This window comes from Neopelma chrysocephalum, unplaced genomic scaffold (assembly GCF_003984885.1).
Source record: "Neopelma chrysocephalum unplaced genomic scaffold, ASM398488v2 Primary Assembly neopelma1_61b, whole genome shotgun sequence".
NCBI lineage: Eukaryota > Metazoa > Chordata > Aves > Passeriformes > Pipridae > Neopelma > Neopelma chrysocephalum.
Genome location: NW_020897717.1, coordinates 7,523,269 through 7,539,149, shown reverse-complemented (window position 1 = coordinate 7,539,149; position 15,881 = coordinate 7,523,269). Strand labels below are relative to the sequence as shown.

General features: G+C 37.3%; 1 protein-coding gene across 5 annotated transcripts in view; it reads left to right on the top strand.

Moving 5' to 3' along the window:
- Positions 1-15,881, top strand: part of EML4 (EMAP like 4) — a 150,265-nt gene that overhangs the window by 97,952 nt on the left and 36,432 nt on the right. For 3 of the 5 annotated variants that reach the window (XM_027681814.1, XM_027681815.1, XM_027681812.1), the window contains 4 exons: positions 393-521; positions 3,601-3,626; positions 4,074-4,106; positions 15,250-15,373. In XM_027681814.1, the coding sequence (XP_027537615.1) occupies positions 393-521; positions 3,601-3,626; positions 4,074-4,106; positions 15,250-15,373 (312 nt within the window). The remainder of the gene's footprint in view (positions 1-392; positions 522-3,600; positions 3,627-4,073; positions 4,107-15,249; positions 15,374-15,881) is intronic. The other 2 variants (XM_027681816.1, XM_027681813.1) reach the window with 1 other exon arrangement.

Below are 15,881 nucleotides of genomic sequence, written 5' to 3'. Positions count from 1 at the left end.
AATCAGGGGAAAAAAGATTAATTTTCTTTGTTATCTACTTAATTGATTTTTTTAATATAGTTTATTCTTTAAGGCTAATGTACTTAGCCTAATTTTTTCTGCTTTTGTAATTTGTTAGCAATGTAGTAATGAAGAGAGCTATTTTGGTCTTTATGTAAAAGCATTTGGAAATGCAAAAGAAAGGTTAAAACATGTGGCAACTGTCTTGCTCAATTGTTTTCATTCATCCAGTTAGAACTTTTTGACTAATCTTTTTTTCCTGTTTCATGCTTCAGCTTGAAGGAAGACCTAGTTCTGCTTTTGTCTCCTGCTGCTTGATCTGTCCATTGCATACGAATTCCAGTTAGTTATATTATCACCTTGTCATTTAAAATATTTTTTGTTTCTTCTAGCATAAAGAAATCCTTTGCTGCTGAAAAGCCTCATAGTGCTTGGGAGAGTTCAGATGATGGTCGTAACAAGCTGATGAGAATACCATCAACATCTAAATTAATATCAAAAGTGGCAAAGAATGCAGACAAGTATGTATTGATTTGGTACATAAAAGCAAGTGAACTTTTAAGTAAAAATATTATGAAATTGTTTAATTCTAGTGAACTTTTTTGTGTATATGCTAGGACCATTTGCATCTTTGTTTTTGCCATGAGTAACTACTTACATAACCTGCCAATGTGATGCTCCAGGTGCCTGTGGAATCTTAAATTTATTATGAAATGTGAATGCAGGATTTTTGTGTGCATATGTTTTAATGTTGCCCATTTGGATTAGAAGAATTAGGTACTATGATTTAAGATGTATGGCTTAATGCCACTGTTGTGAAGCTTCCAGCCTTTTTTTCTTATTTAAAGCTGATTTGAAAATGAAAGTGTATTTCCTTGAAGTCAGTTCACTGGATTTCACATAGTATGTGTGTTTCTAAAGTAGACTGTAATAGTAGGAATATACTTTTATGTTTTCAAGTAGATCTCTCCATTTGAATGTTTAGCAAATTCCTGATTTGCAGGTTCTAGGTAATATGCAGGTGCCTTCTTTTCAGTGTAATTTCCAGTAGGTGATGTGCTGTAGCCTATCAGTCCTCTCGTCCACTTCCTCAGCAGCAGGTTTTCTCAGTTTGTGGTCTCCAGTGAAGGCCTCACTGGAGATTAATAGCACAGAGTAGTTACTCCTCCTGCTTCTGTCAGCACAGGATCAAGAGTTTGCTTTTTGCTGTAACTTCACATTGTTGACCCCTATTGTGACCCACAGTACTTGTACTCAGTACTCTGCCAGTTGGGCTTCCCGCTTTGTCTTCACACAGTTTCTCTTTTTGACTTGGTTGAAATTTTGCGGAATTTGTTGAAATGGTGTTGATTTTTTGATTGACCCCTCTCCTATTTGCCAGTATCTCCCCAGCATGCTGGCAGCTTCTTTGTTGTTGTCTGCAGATTCATAGATCTGCTCATGAATCTTCATTCAAATAGCCATTAACTGGTTCAAGGCAGAACTACCTGAAAACCCCTCCCACTACTACAAATAAAACTCTTCAGACCTTTCAGAGCAATCTCCAGTCTTTTTATGATTCTTTCTGTAGTGCTCTCCTTAGGTTGCATGTAAGACTGTCAAATACGTACTTAGAGTCAAGAGTGGTGCAAGTGCATTCCTTCTTTCCTAGGAGTGGGAAGAGCAAAAACAAATTAATATTGGGTGTGGATATCGGCACATTTACTAAAAGCTTTGTACTTAGCCTGAAGAGTTCTGCAGAGCGGTCAAGTGCTGTGTGTGAGGGGATTATGCATTACATATTTTGCAAGTGTTTCTTTTTCTTTTGTAATTGGTTTTCACTGTTGGAGTTTAAAAATCCTTTGGCAATTTAGACTATAGCAGGGGTACTGTTAGATAATATTTTGGAATGAAAAAACCCTTTGTCTTGATTGTTTTGCTGAGTTTTTGCTATGCTGCTAAAATATCTTTCACAATGGGGTATGTACTTCAAATTTGCTGAAAATAAGAAATAAATTTTACTTTTATTGACATTTTACATATTGGTTCAGGCATGGTCAAAATAGAGGTATTTTATTTCATTTTTCTGTGATTCTGCTTATTTTCTAAGAGACTTTAAATGTTGCCCTTCTACAATCTGTAACGTAGAAAAAAATCAGGTATCTAACAGAGGAGTGCACAAGGAAAGATTAGTTTTAATTATTGTCTGTTCATAACTTGAAGCTGTTGTATCTTAAGTATATTTGGCAGAAAACAAAGCTTCAAACATTATCAATTGTAGACCATCATCGTATTGAAGACTGGGTGTTGTACTGTTTGTGTACCTTTTTCTTATGCTCACATTTATAATAAAGGCACTATTTGCATACAAGAACATGTATTAATACTAATTTCTTACATTCTGTTGCCATATTTTGATAAGAACTGGTTGATTTTGTGCAAAGGCGTATTGTTATCTTCCATTTATTTTTCTCAATTAAGAAACGTTGGCCTCGTCTGCTTGAAGTTACATGAGTCTTGTGCAAGGGAATAGAATTCAACCCCTGCTGTGGGCCCCAGGACAGAAATGTTTTACATATGCTTTGCACTATCAGACCAGGATATGAACTTTGTTTACTAAGCTCAGTCTTTAAGCCAGCACTGAGCTGTAAATCAGTTTGATAAAGCCACAAGAAGTAAGAGGGTTCCCACAGCAGTGTTTTTCAGGCAAGACTGGGAATCTACTTTAAATTTTTCATTTGGCAGTGTGGTGAAGGCTGATTCTACCAATGGCCAGAGATGACTTTCCTCATGCATATGCTTGACCCTTTGTCACTGTTACAAAAATTTGACTGCCATCCAGCTAAAAATACTGGATGCCACTCATACCTTTCTGCTGAATTTCAAATGAATTCAAGAGGGTGTTTTATGCAATACATTCTCCCACCAAGGAGTGTTACTCTGTTAAGAAGTAGCTCCGATGCTGGAAATTAGTATTTCTTCGCTCTTCAGAAAAAAATTATTGAGGTTTTTTGTAAGTAATTCACTTCTGGCTCTGGTAAGGAGAGTCTCAACTGTACTCTGTTGAAGGCTTTGTGTTGCACATCTAGTAATGCTGCACGGATCTGTTTTAAATGAAACTGCAACTTGCTTACATTTATTCCATGTGTCCGATAGAGTTAATTCCTAGAAAAATTTGTGGTGTTTTATGCTGACGGCTTATTTTGACAGGTGTTAAATGCTTTGCATGCAGGCCTGAGGATGTTTGGCAGCTTAAAACATTTGGTTATTACAAGTTCACACTCTCAAAGTGGAATTTTCTGTGCACAAGAAACATGCCCTCCATATTTTATTTTAAAAGCTTTTTGCATTTTGTTATTATCAGACTAATTCTTAGAAACCCTTGCTATAGAGCCGAAGACTTTAAGTTACTTGAAAGATACAGTGAACTGCATAAAATAATATATGGGTAAAAATGCTAAATAACTAAAATGATCAGTTATTTAGCATCCTATACTACAGTTACACTGTACACAGAATCTGATGGCATTGCTAAATGCAATAATGTGTAAAAACTAGATGGTGTTGCCTTGATAAGTATTGTGCATATTACTAACAATATTATTTTGAATTTTTCCCCAGGCACAAAGATGTCATTGTCAGCCAAGGTAAATAAAATCATTTATTTTTAAACACTGGATGAAGTTGAAAATACTTGCTTTTGACTGAATAATATTTCCTGTAGATGAATACATTGGGACATATGCTTATGAAACAGGGAATTAGAGGTAAAAAAGCATTAATAAACTCCAAGATTTTATTTGGTCAAATGTTACTCCAGACATGTTTATGAGTCTTTGAAATTATGGGGAAATGCCTCATCAGATTGGATCTTTGGGATATACAGAAAGTTTTGATGGGTGGGTTGTGGGATTGATTTACTTCTGTAAAACAAAACTTTTTTTTTTAGTATTTTCTCTGTGTGTATGTGCATAGAGAGAGGTTATGAAAACAAAAATCTAAAGTTTTGACCTATGTGCCAGTCTTCATGCAAGCAGGTGTGAGCGAGACTTTAGAAATAGTTTTAAGATATTTTATTTCTGTCCCATAACCAGCAAAAATGTCAACTCGTGAAAAAAACAGCCAAGGTAAGAATAAAGCTATGCCCTTTGGTTGCTTTCTTCTAATTTAGCACTCTCACAAATCTTTTATTTGGCTTTTCACCATCAGAGAGCATCAGTGCATGATCTCTTAAAAACTTTTTGAACATTTACATAAATATTTCAGCTTTCTTCTTTTGCAAATTTATATGCATATGCACATTGCAATCTATTTTGGGATTATTTGGGGATAGTCTAAAATAAATTACGACACACATAATTTCCTCAGAGAAGAGTATGTGTTCGAATAGAAGTCTTGCATTGTTGCCTAAGATATCAGAGTATTAAGAACTGCCAACTAAAAGATTTGTTTTATCTCAGCTTTCTGTCTTGCCAGTATTACAACATATACACACTGATTAGACAAGAACAGAGACTGAAGGTTTCATAGTCTCCTAAAATGAAAAATGAGTCTCTTCTAAAGTGAATCTTGCATTCTGTGGCTACCCTCTGCTGCTGGCTTGTTTAGTCAGGAAAAGGAGCTGTCTATCCGAACATGGTGGGATGTGAAAACAAAAGAAATCCACTTCTGGTGTCGCAAAACTACTCTGCTTTGATGTCCTGCAAACTGTGCTGAAGCATGTGGTTTCAAAATTAAAGCATGTAATCCAGGTGCATGCTGTACACAACGTATCTATTTAGAGATTCTGTCTCATGCTTTTTTGCTGCTAATTAACAAACCTGTAGTCTTCAGATTCTGTGCTGTCAGCAAGTTTACATTATTCACAGTTTGATTGCTTTTGGTCTCCTTCAAAAAGGAAAAAAAACCCTCAGATTTTATGAAAGTTACTATACAAATTATTGGAATGAAAGCAAAATCAATTTGAATCCAATTGCTTTATCTTTTCCTAATTCAGAGAGAAATCACAGGTATAAAAATATTCTAAATTGATGCTTACCAAGAGCATACTTCAAAGACAAGATGTGTGAAAGCGAATGCATAAACATCAAGAACAAAGAAGAAATGTTTCTTTATGCCAGGTTGCTTAATGCCAGCTGTGGACCGGTATATATGTGCAGCAGTGGTTACTGTAAAAGGAAAAGTAATGACTAGTGGGCAGACCAGCTGCAATTTAGCTTTGCAAGGATTGAATAAAACTATTATATTAAAAATACCCTTTCTACTAAATACAGCTTTTCAGAAAACCAAGTTGCATGTAGCTAAAATCTAAAATACCTTCAGTAGTACTTCTTTCCTTACAATGTGCTTCTAGAGTTCTACGTGTTCTGCCAAGAATGGGACATCCATAAGTTCTCTCATCCCAGTAGCTATAACTTAAGTGGCCTCAACGTGTACCCTGCTATCTATTGTGTTACTATGCAGAGGATGTGATGAACAGGCATCTTCCAAGTCTGATATGCCATAGTCTGTTCTCAGCCTAACTGGAATGAAAGAGAAACATGATGCAGATAACATATGTGGAAGCTGGAGAGACTCTTATCACAGAAAATGCATTTACTGCATTTTAAACGCATATAGTGAGAAAACATAATTCTGCCTCTAACATGGATAGACTTGCAATTAGCAGGATTCAGAGGTTTATTTTTTCTAAAATATGGACCAGTGAGTGTATTTTTGACAGCTTTTAGAGTCTGTGTATGTGAGATTGTGTTGTATTGTGTTTACTGCCACAGAAGTAACCATGTGTAGGTTACTTTTGCAGAGGGTTCACCCAACCTTTCCAGTATGAGCTTAGCAATACCCTGTCAATTCTCTATAGTGCAACTTCCTGTTCTGGGCAGGTGACTTTACCTTCTTTTGTAGTTAATAGTTGCCACACAATTAAATCAATTTCCAGTTGACACCTTGACCCAGCTGGTCAGGAAGTTGAAGAGTTGCACAGGCAGTTAACATAAGATTTCTGGAGGTAAATCCTGTGGAGCTGGGACAGTGTTGTCTTTGACAGGGTGGGATGAAGGGTTGCCTTTGCTCATGGTGTTTGTACAGGACCTTCCTGTTCTGCAACCCAAAGGCATGAGAAGTTATAGTTGCTTTAACACTCCTTTGTGGCTTGCCAGCCTTTGCCCCTAGAGGTGAGCAGTCTGTAGCATGGTGTTAATTAAGTTGGAGCAGCTCCCCTGAGCTGCTCGTTTCACTAGGCTGTATGTAAAACACTGTATGTGCCCCCAGCACATGCCACCCGCAGTAACAACTGTATCAATGTGCTTCCTAGACCTAGAAATTCTGTGAAAGAGGCTCTTGGGAAGGCTGCTGGTGTGCAAACTGTCAAGCTTCAAAGCAAATCTACATTAAAAATGCTTCAGTGTCTTTATACACACATAAAATAAGTTTGGAATCACTGTGAAATAGCAAATTATCATAACAGAAGAAGGTGTTTGCATGGGATAATGGGATGGAAGATGACATTTTTGTGTAGCTTTGAACATCCTGGAATCACTTTATTTCCTTTTTTTGATTCAGCTATTAAAGAAACTGTTTTGAAAATGTCAGTATAGTACAGTACCACAAAATATAGATAAATATATTTTTTGCATGCTTAGTTCTTGGAACCCAATTTTTCTAGCAGCAGAAGTTACTGCAGTAATATCTGTGTTTCAACAGTCTGTGCAGATTCATTCTGATTTCTGTTGATAGTATGTATTAGCTATTATAACGAAAGACTTCAGGAATAAGTGAGAATCTGAGATGAGCTTCAGTAGTGAAAGGCATTAGCTGTGGTGTCTGGATTGACTGGTTTGATATGGAGTCCCCAGAGAGTGTTGCATGTAAATATCGACAAGACCTAGGCAATTCTCTTCTCCTGCCAGGAGCAGCAGCAGCACGGGAAGCCACAGCCTGCAGCTGCCTTGCGGGCAACCAGTTGATTTTCCTCTGTTTAACTCCGTGCCGAGGCCACGTGTGTTACAATGTTCATCACATTCCCTCGGTGCCTTTATCTCTCCCACTTGGGTTGAATTGCATCTACTTCATGTTAAGGTTAGTCCTGAGCTTCAGGCATCTGGGTATGTGCTGAAGCAGAGGTCATACCGTCAGTTTGTTTGTTTGTCTTTGTAAATCAGGCCAATCTTTTTTCAATAAAATCCAGTACTAAGAAGGTATTAAAATTCTGTGAAAATCCGATGACGATATGAGTGAAATGAACAGGTGCTTACTACAGCCCTAAAAGAACCCTAACTAAAGTTATTATTTTAAATTCTTTACCAGCAGGTGTTTATAATTGCCTATAAAATCCATCTTGCTTTTCACTTCAGCAGAAACATTTTTAAAGTATTAATCATAAAGCATTCATATTTTTATACCCAGAAGTTAAAGACCTGGCTTATTTTAAGATAAAAGGTAATTTATTTCACTGAGATTCTGTGTTGAGTTTGATATTCGGTGATAGCAGCTCCATATACGAATCACTTGTTCACTTATTATAAAGTAATGAGACACTTAAACTTTTTGGATGGCGATAAAAACCATATGTGAAAGAATTAATGGGAAACATTCACTGCCTTCCTACGTTTGTTTTTTGTTGTTGTTGTTGTTTTTTCTGTTGTGCTTTATTAGTTTCCAGTACTATTTATTCTGTTAGTTTAACTGTGCTATAGTTCTAGCTTCACAGCACAGAGCAGTCATGAAGCACAGAATGGAAAAAATTTACCCTGCTGACAATGTGTCCTGTCCTCTGAGAGTGCAAAATTCAGTAACTACCTTGGAACAGTTTTTTCATCAGGCACAGATTTTCTGTCAGATCATTATTGAAGGCACTCTTGCCCTGAGGGCAAATGGAGACCCAGTCTATCTCATTATTGGGCTGCTTGATCTCATTCAGGCACAGTGCATATTATTAAAAACCATCAGTACTGTTAAAAAAACAAATTTGTATTTGGAAGTTTTTACCATTGGTTCTTGTTGAAGTTAGAATTTTATTATTTAAGCAGGAAGCATTTAGATACAGTTTTATTGAGCTCGTTTGTGTCCAGTACTCCTTTTTGAGTCCTTTTTTTTTTTAATAAAAAACTAGATTTTAGTATTAAAATTTCAGTTACTTCATTGCAAATGGTAACTGTTGTTAATACCTAGATTCTTAATGTCACCTGCTACATTAAAAAGCAAGGTTGTAACTGTGGTTTACTTATCAAATTATATAAAATTTAATAACCAAAGATCTGGTAAGAAGTTACCAGGCGAAGTTGTAAAATCATTCCAAATCAAGGCAAGTCTATTGTCTCATCTGCTTTTTCCAGCTATTTGTTTGGCATTGCACCAATAGCAACAGTGGTTGTCCTCTTGTCAGGTTCAGCAAGCATGGGGTGAGAGATGACAGACCTGCAGCCACATTTTAATTCCTCTGTAACTTAAAATGCAGTGGCTGGGCATGGTGGCTGAATTTGGTTATTCGTCTCTGTGCTATTAGTGCTGCTTTAAATTAGAAACAGGCTTCTAAGCCTTTGTCCCTCAGGTTAGTGGTCCTGCAGAGTTCTTGGACATAGGCCTGAAAGCAGAAAGCTTGTGGGAAAGAAGCTATTTGTAGTATTAAAAAGCATAACTTCACTGGTCAAGCAACTAGAAGGTGAAGACAGATTAATAAATGTACTCTGGATGTGGTAGTTTATTGTATATTACTAGAGCATTCTACTTGGCCAAGCTAGTTGGAGTCTTCGGGGGTTTTTCATTTGCTTGTAATTCTCTTTAAGGATAAGATTCAGATGCTACACACAAATAGAACTGAGCTGAGGGTTTTAATACATCAACCCATGTTGATCTTTCAAACTAGATGGGGTGGGACCTACTGAAAAAGTCACTAATAATTTGCAAAATTCCTGTAGTGATTCCTTTAGAATTAAACTTAAAACCATGTAGAAAAACAGTTAATTTTGCTATTTGTTCACTATTACCTACTCTATGTGTGTGTGTATATATACAATCTGCTGTATGCTCATTAGACTTCCCTTTATGCATACACTTGCTAGCTTAAGAGTAGTTAATTACAGCACAGACTTGCAGGGCTACCTCACTGTCTTGTCTAAATAACGAGGAACAGTGTGATATAAAATACATTATTCTAATATTTTGTCCGGTTTTGTTGAAGAAATCAGTAATTGAGGATGAAGGCTTCTCACATCCTTCTACAAAAGCACTGTGTATTCCTTGACAATTTCTTCTTGAGGAATGCTTTTTGGAAAACAGGATTTTGGTTTTGTAATGTCACTGTCTTCAAATTTCTGAAGTATCTAAAAAGTAGCTTTCATGTCTCCTGAATTGCTTTTCGCTGTAGATATTTCTGAGTTAATCTACAGAGACTTCTTTGATGTTTTTTTTCTCCTCCTTTCAGTTCCTATTATTTTTATTATTTTCCTTTGCAAACCTTCCATATTCCCCTAAGAATATGATTCACAGAAAGTAATAAATTGCTTATGTGCCATTGCATAAGTCTTTGTGTGCTGACTTCATGAAGTGCTTCGATAGCACTTAATTTCAGCCTTTCAGATGGTCTGTATTGCCATATCTTTGCTATCTGTTATCACCTGCAGTGTTTTTCATTGGCCTTACCTTCCAGCTTGCTTCCCCTGAATTGCTGGATTTTAAACTTTCTTCCAAAGGGGAATTAATAGACATTGTTGGGAGTTGAATTTTACTGCTACCTTTGTGCTGCTTTTTTCTTCTTTCTTAATCTCTTTTTTTTATATAAGATTAAAAGCTTATTTATGTTAGCAGTAATCTGCTTTTGATACAAGGAGGCTTTGCAGAAAATTTTCAGCCAGTCTGCTATATGTCTACAATTTTCTATTTGCCCCTAGTTTTAGTCCTGGATTCTTGGCGTTACATGCTTTACCAACAGTTTCTTTGCATGCAAGGTCAGTAAACTGGCTTACAGTGATTGTGAGTGAAGATGCACTTGTTTCCTTGCAGATGAGCCAGGCTTCTGGAGTTTGCTCTCACTAGCAGCATCTTGTTTCATTGACATATTTATTTCTCTTTTATATCAGCCTATAAACTTCCAAAGAACCTCCAGTAGATTCTCTGGTTGCTAACATCTGCTTCCAGCCTGTTGGGACCTATTTGGCTTAGTGTTTATGCTAATGAACTTAACACAGGAAAGTAGTAGCACTGAAATTTCACTGATGGCATGAAGCTGAGAGTCCAAATTGATAGAGTTGAAAGCTGAGATTTGAATACAGTAAGACCTAGGTGTTCCTGAGGCTTGGAGTAGCATAAGACAAAATTAAATTATTCAAAGTGAAAGATAACACATACAGGAGTTGCTAGCAAATTTCTAGTTATAAACAGGTTGTCTGCCAGAATTCAATGATGGGGAAAAGGGCTATAACATGCTACTTAATCATATGAAAATTGAACCACCAACTTATGAAAACACAAATGGAATCCTAGGATGTATCAGAAGTAATTCTAATGGAGATCCATAGCCTTTTGGAAACTGTTAATGCATCAAAACCGTGGTAGGTTCTCTTCTGTAATACTGCATGCACCAACAATCATGAAAGATAAGTTTTGTGATGGTGTGGAGACAGACTGAAACCTTATTGTTCAAAAGAGAGTTAAATAGCTCATGTTTTTATTTTTTCAAAATTAAGGCTGGGAGGATTGCTGTTTTTGTGCTCACCTGATGCACTTTCAGACAGGGCAAACCTGTGCTGAAGTGAGCAGTCGTGCTGTCAACACGCACAAAAAGGAAACAACCTGGACATGTGATATTGTCACCTGGAAGTTGAGAGGTTCCCAACTACTAGGAGAGAAGGAGGTTTTGGAATGCTGTTCTGAAATCAGTAGAGTGTGTTTGTGTCACCCAGTGGCAGCCAAGACTCTGCTCTCCAAAGTGAGTGCTGCAGTACCCCGCAGAGTGAAAAACAGAGAGTGATGCAAGCAGAGAGAGGGCTCTGAGGGGCATGCTCTGTGTCCATCAGGCTGGACTAGGCTGAGCTCAGCCAGGATTTTCCTCACAAAGCCACAAGCCTGATCAGCGCTCTAACCCACCTTTACATGGGCCTTCACCGTGCCCTGGTTTCTCTCTTTGTGTCTCTCCTTCTGAGCAGTGTTTTGTGTCCCTTCATGTGACTGTGGTCACATTTTAGTCAGATTAAGTGTTTCTGCATCTGTGGGGCTGAGTTAATAATTTCCCCAAACCTCTGGGGAAGGCACGGAGAGCCAAGACCTGCAAGGAGTTTGCTTGGGTCCAGCACACCCAGAGGACTGCTATGTGAGGCTAATAAGCCTGAGCCGATCCTGGGAGCAAAAATTGGGAGTGCTGATCCTGTATTCCCTGGCGCTTGTGCAAAGAGCTTGTCAAGGCTCCAGAGGTGAATTATTGTGGAGCCAAGCGGAGTTTGGCAAGGACTGTGAATTTGAGCTCAAAGCTGCACAAAAGTAGCTACAGCTGTTCCTGGTGAAGAGCTGGCCCCTGAAGCCAGGGAGCTCCATCCACTTCGTGCTACCTTTTGTAGCAACTCTGAGCCTGAGCTGTTACTTTTTGTGTGGCGTGGATAATCTGTGGCACCTGGGTGTGCTATCTGCAGGGCTTTAACTCTACTTTTTGGTTGGTTTGATCCATATTTGAAAGGATTTATAGGATGTCTGCAGTTGCAGATTAATTAACTTAGCAAGTGCCAAGGGTTCTTAAAGGTATGCCCTCCTATCCCTTTCCACCCTGCTTTCCCCAAATGCTTCTGCAGAGAGGGTAGTGTGGCCTGAACATGTCTTTGTATGGAGTAGAGGTTTTTACTTTCATACCTATTGTTTTCAGGCTGGTAGATACCAGAATTGTCAAGGATTTTTTGTTGGTTGGAGTTCGGTGGGGTTTTTACCCACTCTCTTTAAAACTTTTTACTTTTTCTTCCCCGTACTCCCTTTCATACATAATCTGTCATAACATGACCAAGGCTCTTTTCTTCCAAAAGAAGGAAAAAGAATTTTAGACATTCTGCTATGTACTGGAAAGTAGTGAGAATGCAGGAAAGAAATGTAGTGTAATGCTCTTGAGCATTAATTTGAGCAACTGTAGTATGACGAGTTAAATCACTGATTTTTCTTAACTTGCAAATACAAGAATTTGGCCTCAGGCAATTAGTTGCTGTTTGGGAATGGTGGTGTTGATATGCTGCCATCTTCTCTAGTGTTTCAAAAGGTTTTTACATTAATATTATATCTGCCCTGCAGGTTATTCTGACAAAAGGAAATTTACAGTCTTAGACAAAAATCTTTCAGTGGGTTGTCTCTTTTTTTCTAATCCTTCCTCTTCTGTAGGGAGAGGCTCAATCAAGTTATACTTAACCCATGTCTTTCTAACAAGTGTGTTAAATATGTATCTTCAAAGGTAATCTTGAGTAAGTGCAGCTAGGTAATAAAGGTAAAAAGTGTTCTTTCTTTAATGGAAAGTTCAGAGAGCTAATTTTTATCTGAATATCCTGCAGATATTCTTTTCCCTGATCTCCAGGAGAGCCCCTTCTGGCCAGAGACTTGACTGAATTCCTCTTGGACTCTTCATCTCTTTCATCTTCAAAGTCCGACAGGTGCAACTGCTTCCATCCTTAAGAATTTCAGTTGCAGCTTGTCTCCACTGCTCTAAGCAACAATGAGGAATTTGATCCTAAATTTGTGGTGTCATTTTACACTGATCTGGTGGAACCAGACGTGTCAAGCTCAGTGTTAAATCAAGAATTTGACTTGCACAAATGAGCGGTCTTTTTTAAATACCCTCAGGCTTTAATTTATAAGAGTGTGGGTGCCAGATTTTAATAGAAAGGTCATTGTTAATACATTACTCTTGGTTTTGGCCGGTGTTATTTTATGTCTGAAAATACATACTATTAAAAATATATTGGTGGAAAAATGAGACATGTTACTAGTTTGGACTAATTATCTAAACATTTGTGTCAAACTAGTGACAACTCCAATCTTTACCTTTTCTGAGCAGTGCAATTAAGCGATGCACGTTTGGTAAAATAACTATTGTTTCTAATTTAGCTGCCAGGAAGTGATTTTCTTTGTTCTTTTTTATTTTATCTGAGACAAGCTTTCTACTGCTGTCAGTGGATGGACTCGCAGGATTCATTTTCAGAGGATCTGTGTTTGTTCTTAGAAAGAAGCAAGACAACTGTTTCTCATCTTATCAGTATTTGTTCCTTTCATACTGGACTTATACCACTCAACTTTCCTTGTATTAATATGCTAAATAAGAACAACCTTTTTTTTATGTGTTAGTTTTACGTTGCTCAATTATTGCAATTTCTACTCAGGAATAATTTCTTGAACCTGTGGGGTTTTTTTGCACTAGATTTCAGTTGTATTTGCCTCCAGCACAGGGTAAACTTATTGAGGATAAAAGTGACATGATATTCAAGTAAAATGAATTCTTGGGTCTCAGAAGGTTGACTTGAACAGACTAATCATATTTTTAGGTCTGGTAACTTGGTAAATTTGATAAGTGGTGGTCTGTTTCATCAAACAAAAATCGTTAAAACTCTTAAGCACTAAGAACTCCAACTACCATGTGTTAAGATGAAAACCAAAAGTTTTTTACAAATTAAGCCATATGTGTTGTGAAATCTTCACAGTGAGTATCGTGCATGTAGTAGAATACTTTTAACTAGCTTATATTCAGGTACATGGATTCATTGATATGGTTAAGTTTGATCAGTACAGTGACAAGTGAACTTAAAATCACACAAGTTCATGGGTAGTTCTTTCTCGGGTTAGGGGTTACTGAATATATTATATGGTTTGGTCACCACAGATTTTTTTCTGTATGTGTCAGTGCTGTCCAAATCACTGCGGTGTACTAAGATCATCACTGCTGTATTCAAAGCTGGGGCTTTCTGGTGTTTTCAGAACTGAGGAGATATTCAACAGAATTTCACACTATTTCAATGCTATAAAATAAATAAAATAATGAAATCCCTTATGATCAGAAATATTTCTTTTAAATAACCTGGAATATTCACCACATTTTTTCAGTAGTCTGATGATTGTTGTTCTTCTATCTTGTCTATTGTGAGCATCAAGAGTTAATTTCCAAACTTTGTACAAGATAGCTTTATAACTTTAGTGGATGAAAATAGGCTTAGGGTTATTCTTGTTCACAACTTTGATTATTTCTTGATCTTTGCATCTTCTAAAAATGTTTTGTAAGCAAGAGGTTATTTTTGACACTATGTTGCTTCTGCTGTCACCAAAATTTTCTGGTTTCTGGTGTCCTTTAGATCTTCGAGTTTGATTTGAGTTGTTAAGCTATGATTCTGTGGGAATGAGCCTGAATTTCTCATAATTTCGATTTTAAGTGCTTTAGGGAATGCAAAACATAGATTGTGCAATCATGCAGTCTGAGTAATAATCCTATGCTTAATTAGGGAAGTATTTCTGAGCATTCCCTGGGCATTTATGAGGAAGTCTGTCTCAAGTTTGTCTTCTGAAAGAAATACAAAAGTAATTGTTTAAAAATCTTAATTTTAGAGCTTAATGTTGGTGGATCAAATGTGGTTACAACATCTTTAACATGCTCAAGTTCACAGGTGACAGCAGACCAGGGGACCCAGTTGATGTGCTGGATGTGTGGGCCTGCAGGAACCTCATAAAATTAAGCAGGGACAAATGCCAGATCCAGCACCTGTGGGAAGGAGATGTCCCTGGCGGGGATAGAGTCTGGGGACAGAGAGGCTGCAGGGGGGCAACCCTGAGGGTACTGGCAGGTGCCAGGTGCAAAAAGAGGCTGTGCCATCTACCTCCTTGGGGTTTTCAAGTCTGGATTAGGCAAAAGCCTGAGCAACCTAGTCTGGTCTCATGGCCAGCCAAAAGTTGGACTTAAAGACTTCCTCAGATCCTTTTCAACCTGACATACCTTATATTGTGATACTGTGACTACATATTTATTCCATTTCGGATTTGAAATTGAATTTGAAATTTGCCTTTATAATTTAACTTGCATGTCTAAAATGTTACATGCTTAGTCTGTTCTATCACAAATTCAATTAACACTTACTCTGTGTGTATGTGTGTGTTAGTGTTCCATTTAAAAAAAAAAAAAATCTAGACCTTTACCAAGCTCACATTTCAAAAATAATTGTTATATCACAGGTGTTATTTGCATCACTGTGCTTATTACTCATATCTTTTGTGCTTGTTACTTGTGTAAACTTGCCACATGATTAATATGCTCTTTTGTTTCAACAGAGGGAGAATATATCAAGATGTTCATGCGAGGTCGACCAATCACAATGTACATTCCTTCTGATGTAGAAAACTATGATGATATTAGGACAGAGCTGCCTCCTGAAAAGTTAAAACTGGAGTGGGTGTATCCTTAATATCAGTAACTACTCACTGTTCCCTGTTTGTCTTGTCTTGCATTTTTCCCCCTTAGAATCCAGTGTTTTGTCTTCTCAGTTAAGAGGTAAAAATTACTTAAAAGTGAGGGAAAAAAGTTCAAATTAGTATAACAACAGAAATGGTTTGTAGCTCCTGTATAGTATGATTTTAAGTGGCAGACTGTAGGCACAGAAACACTGTTCCTTTGTTTATTTCCCTGTTGAAACTAATTCAGTTTATTTTCAGTGTGAAAGAAAGTGTCTTTGGAGAGTTACAGAGTTTGAAAAATGTCCCCCTCTGCCTCCCTCTATATTAATGTAGGCTTTCAATTCAGGAACATTATTAGTTTTCAATCTCTGATCATTTTTAGGAGGTTTTAGAACTACGGAAGATCTTGGGTTTGTTGTCCTTATATATGCAGTGAGGATTGCAGAAGCAGCCATCCTTTGCACTGCTTCTGTATTTCAGCTCCAAAGTGAAGTGGATAATTTCTTGGA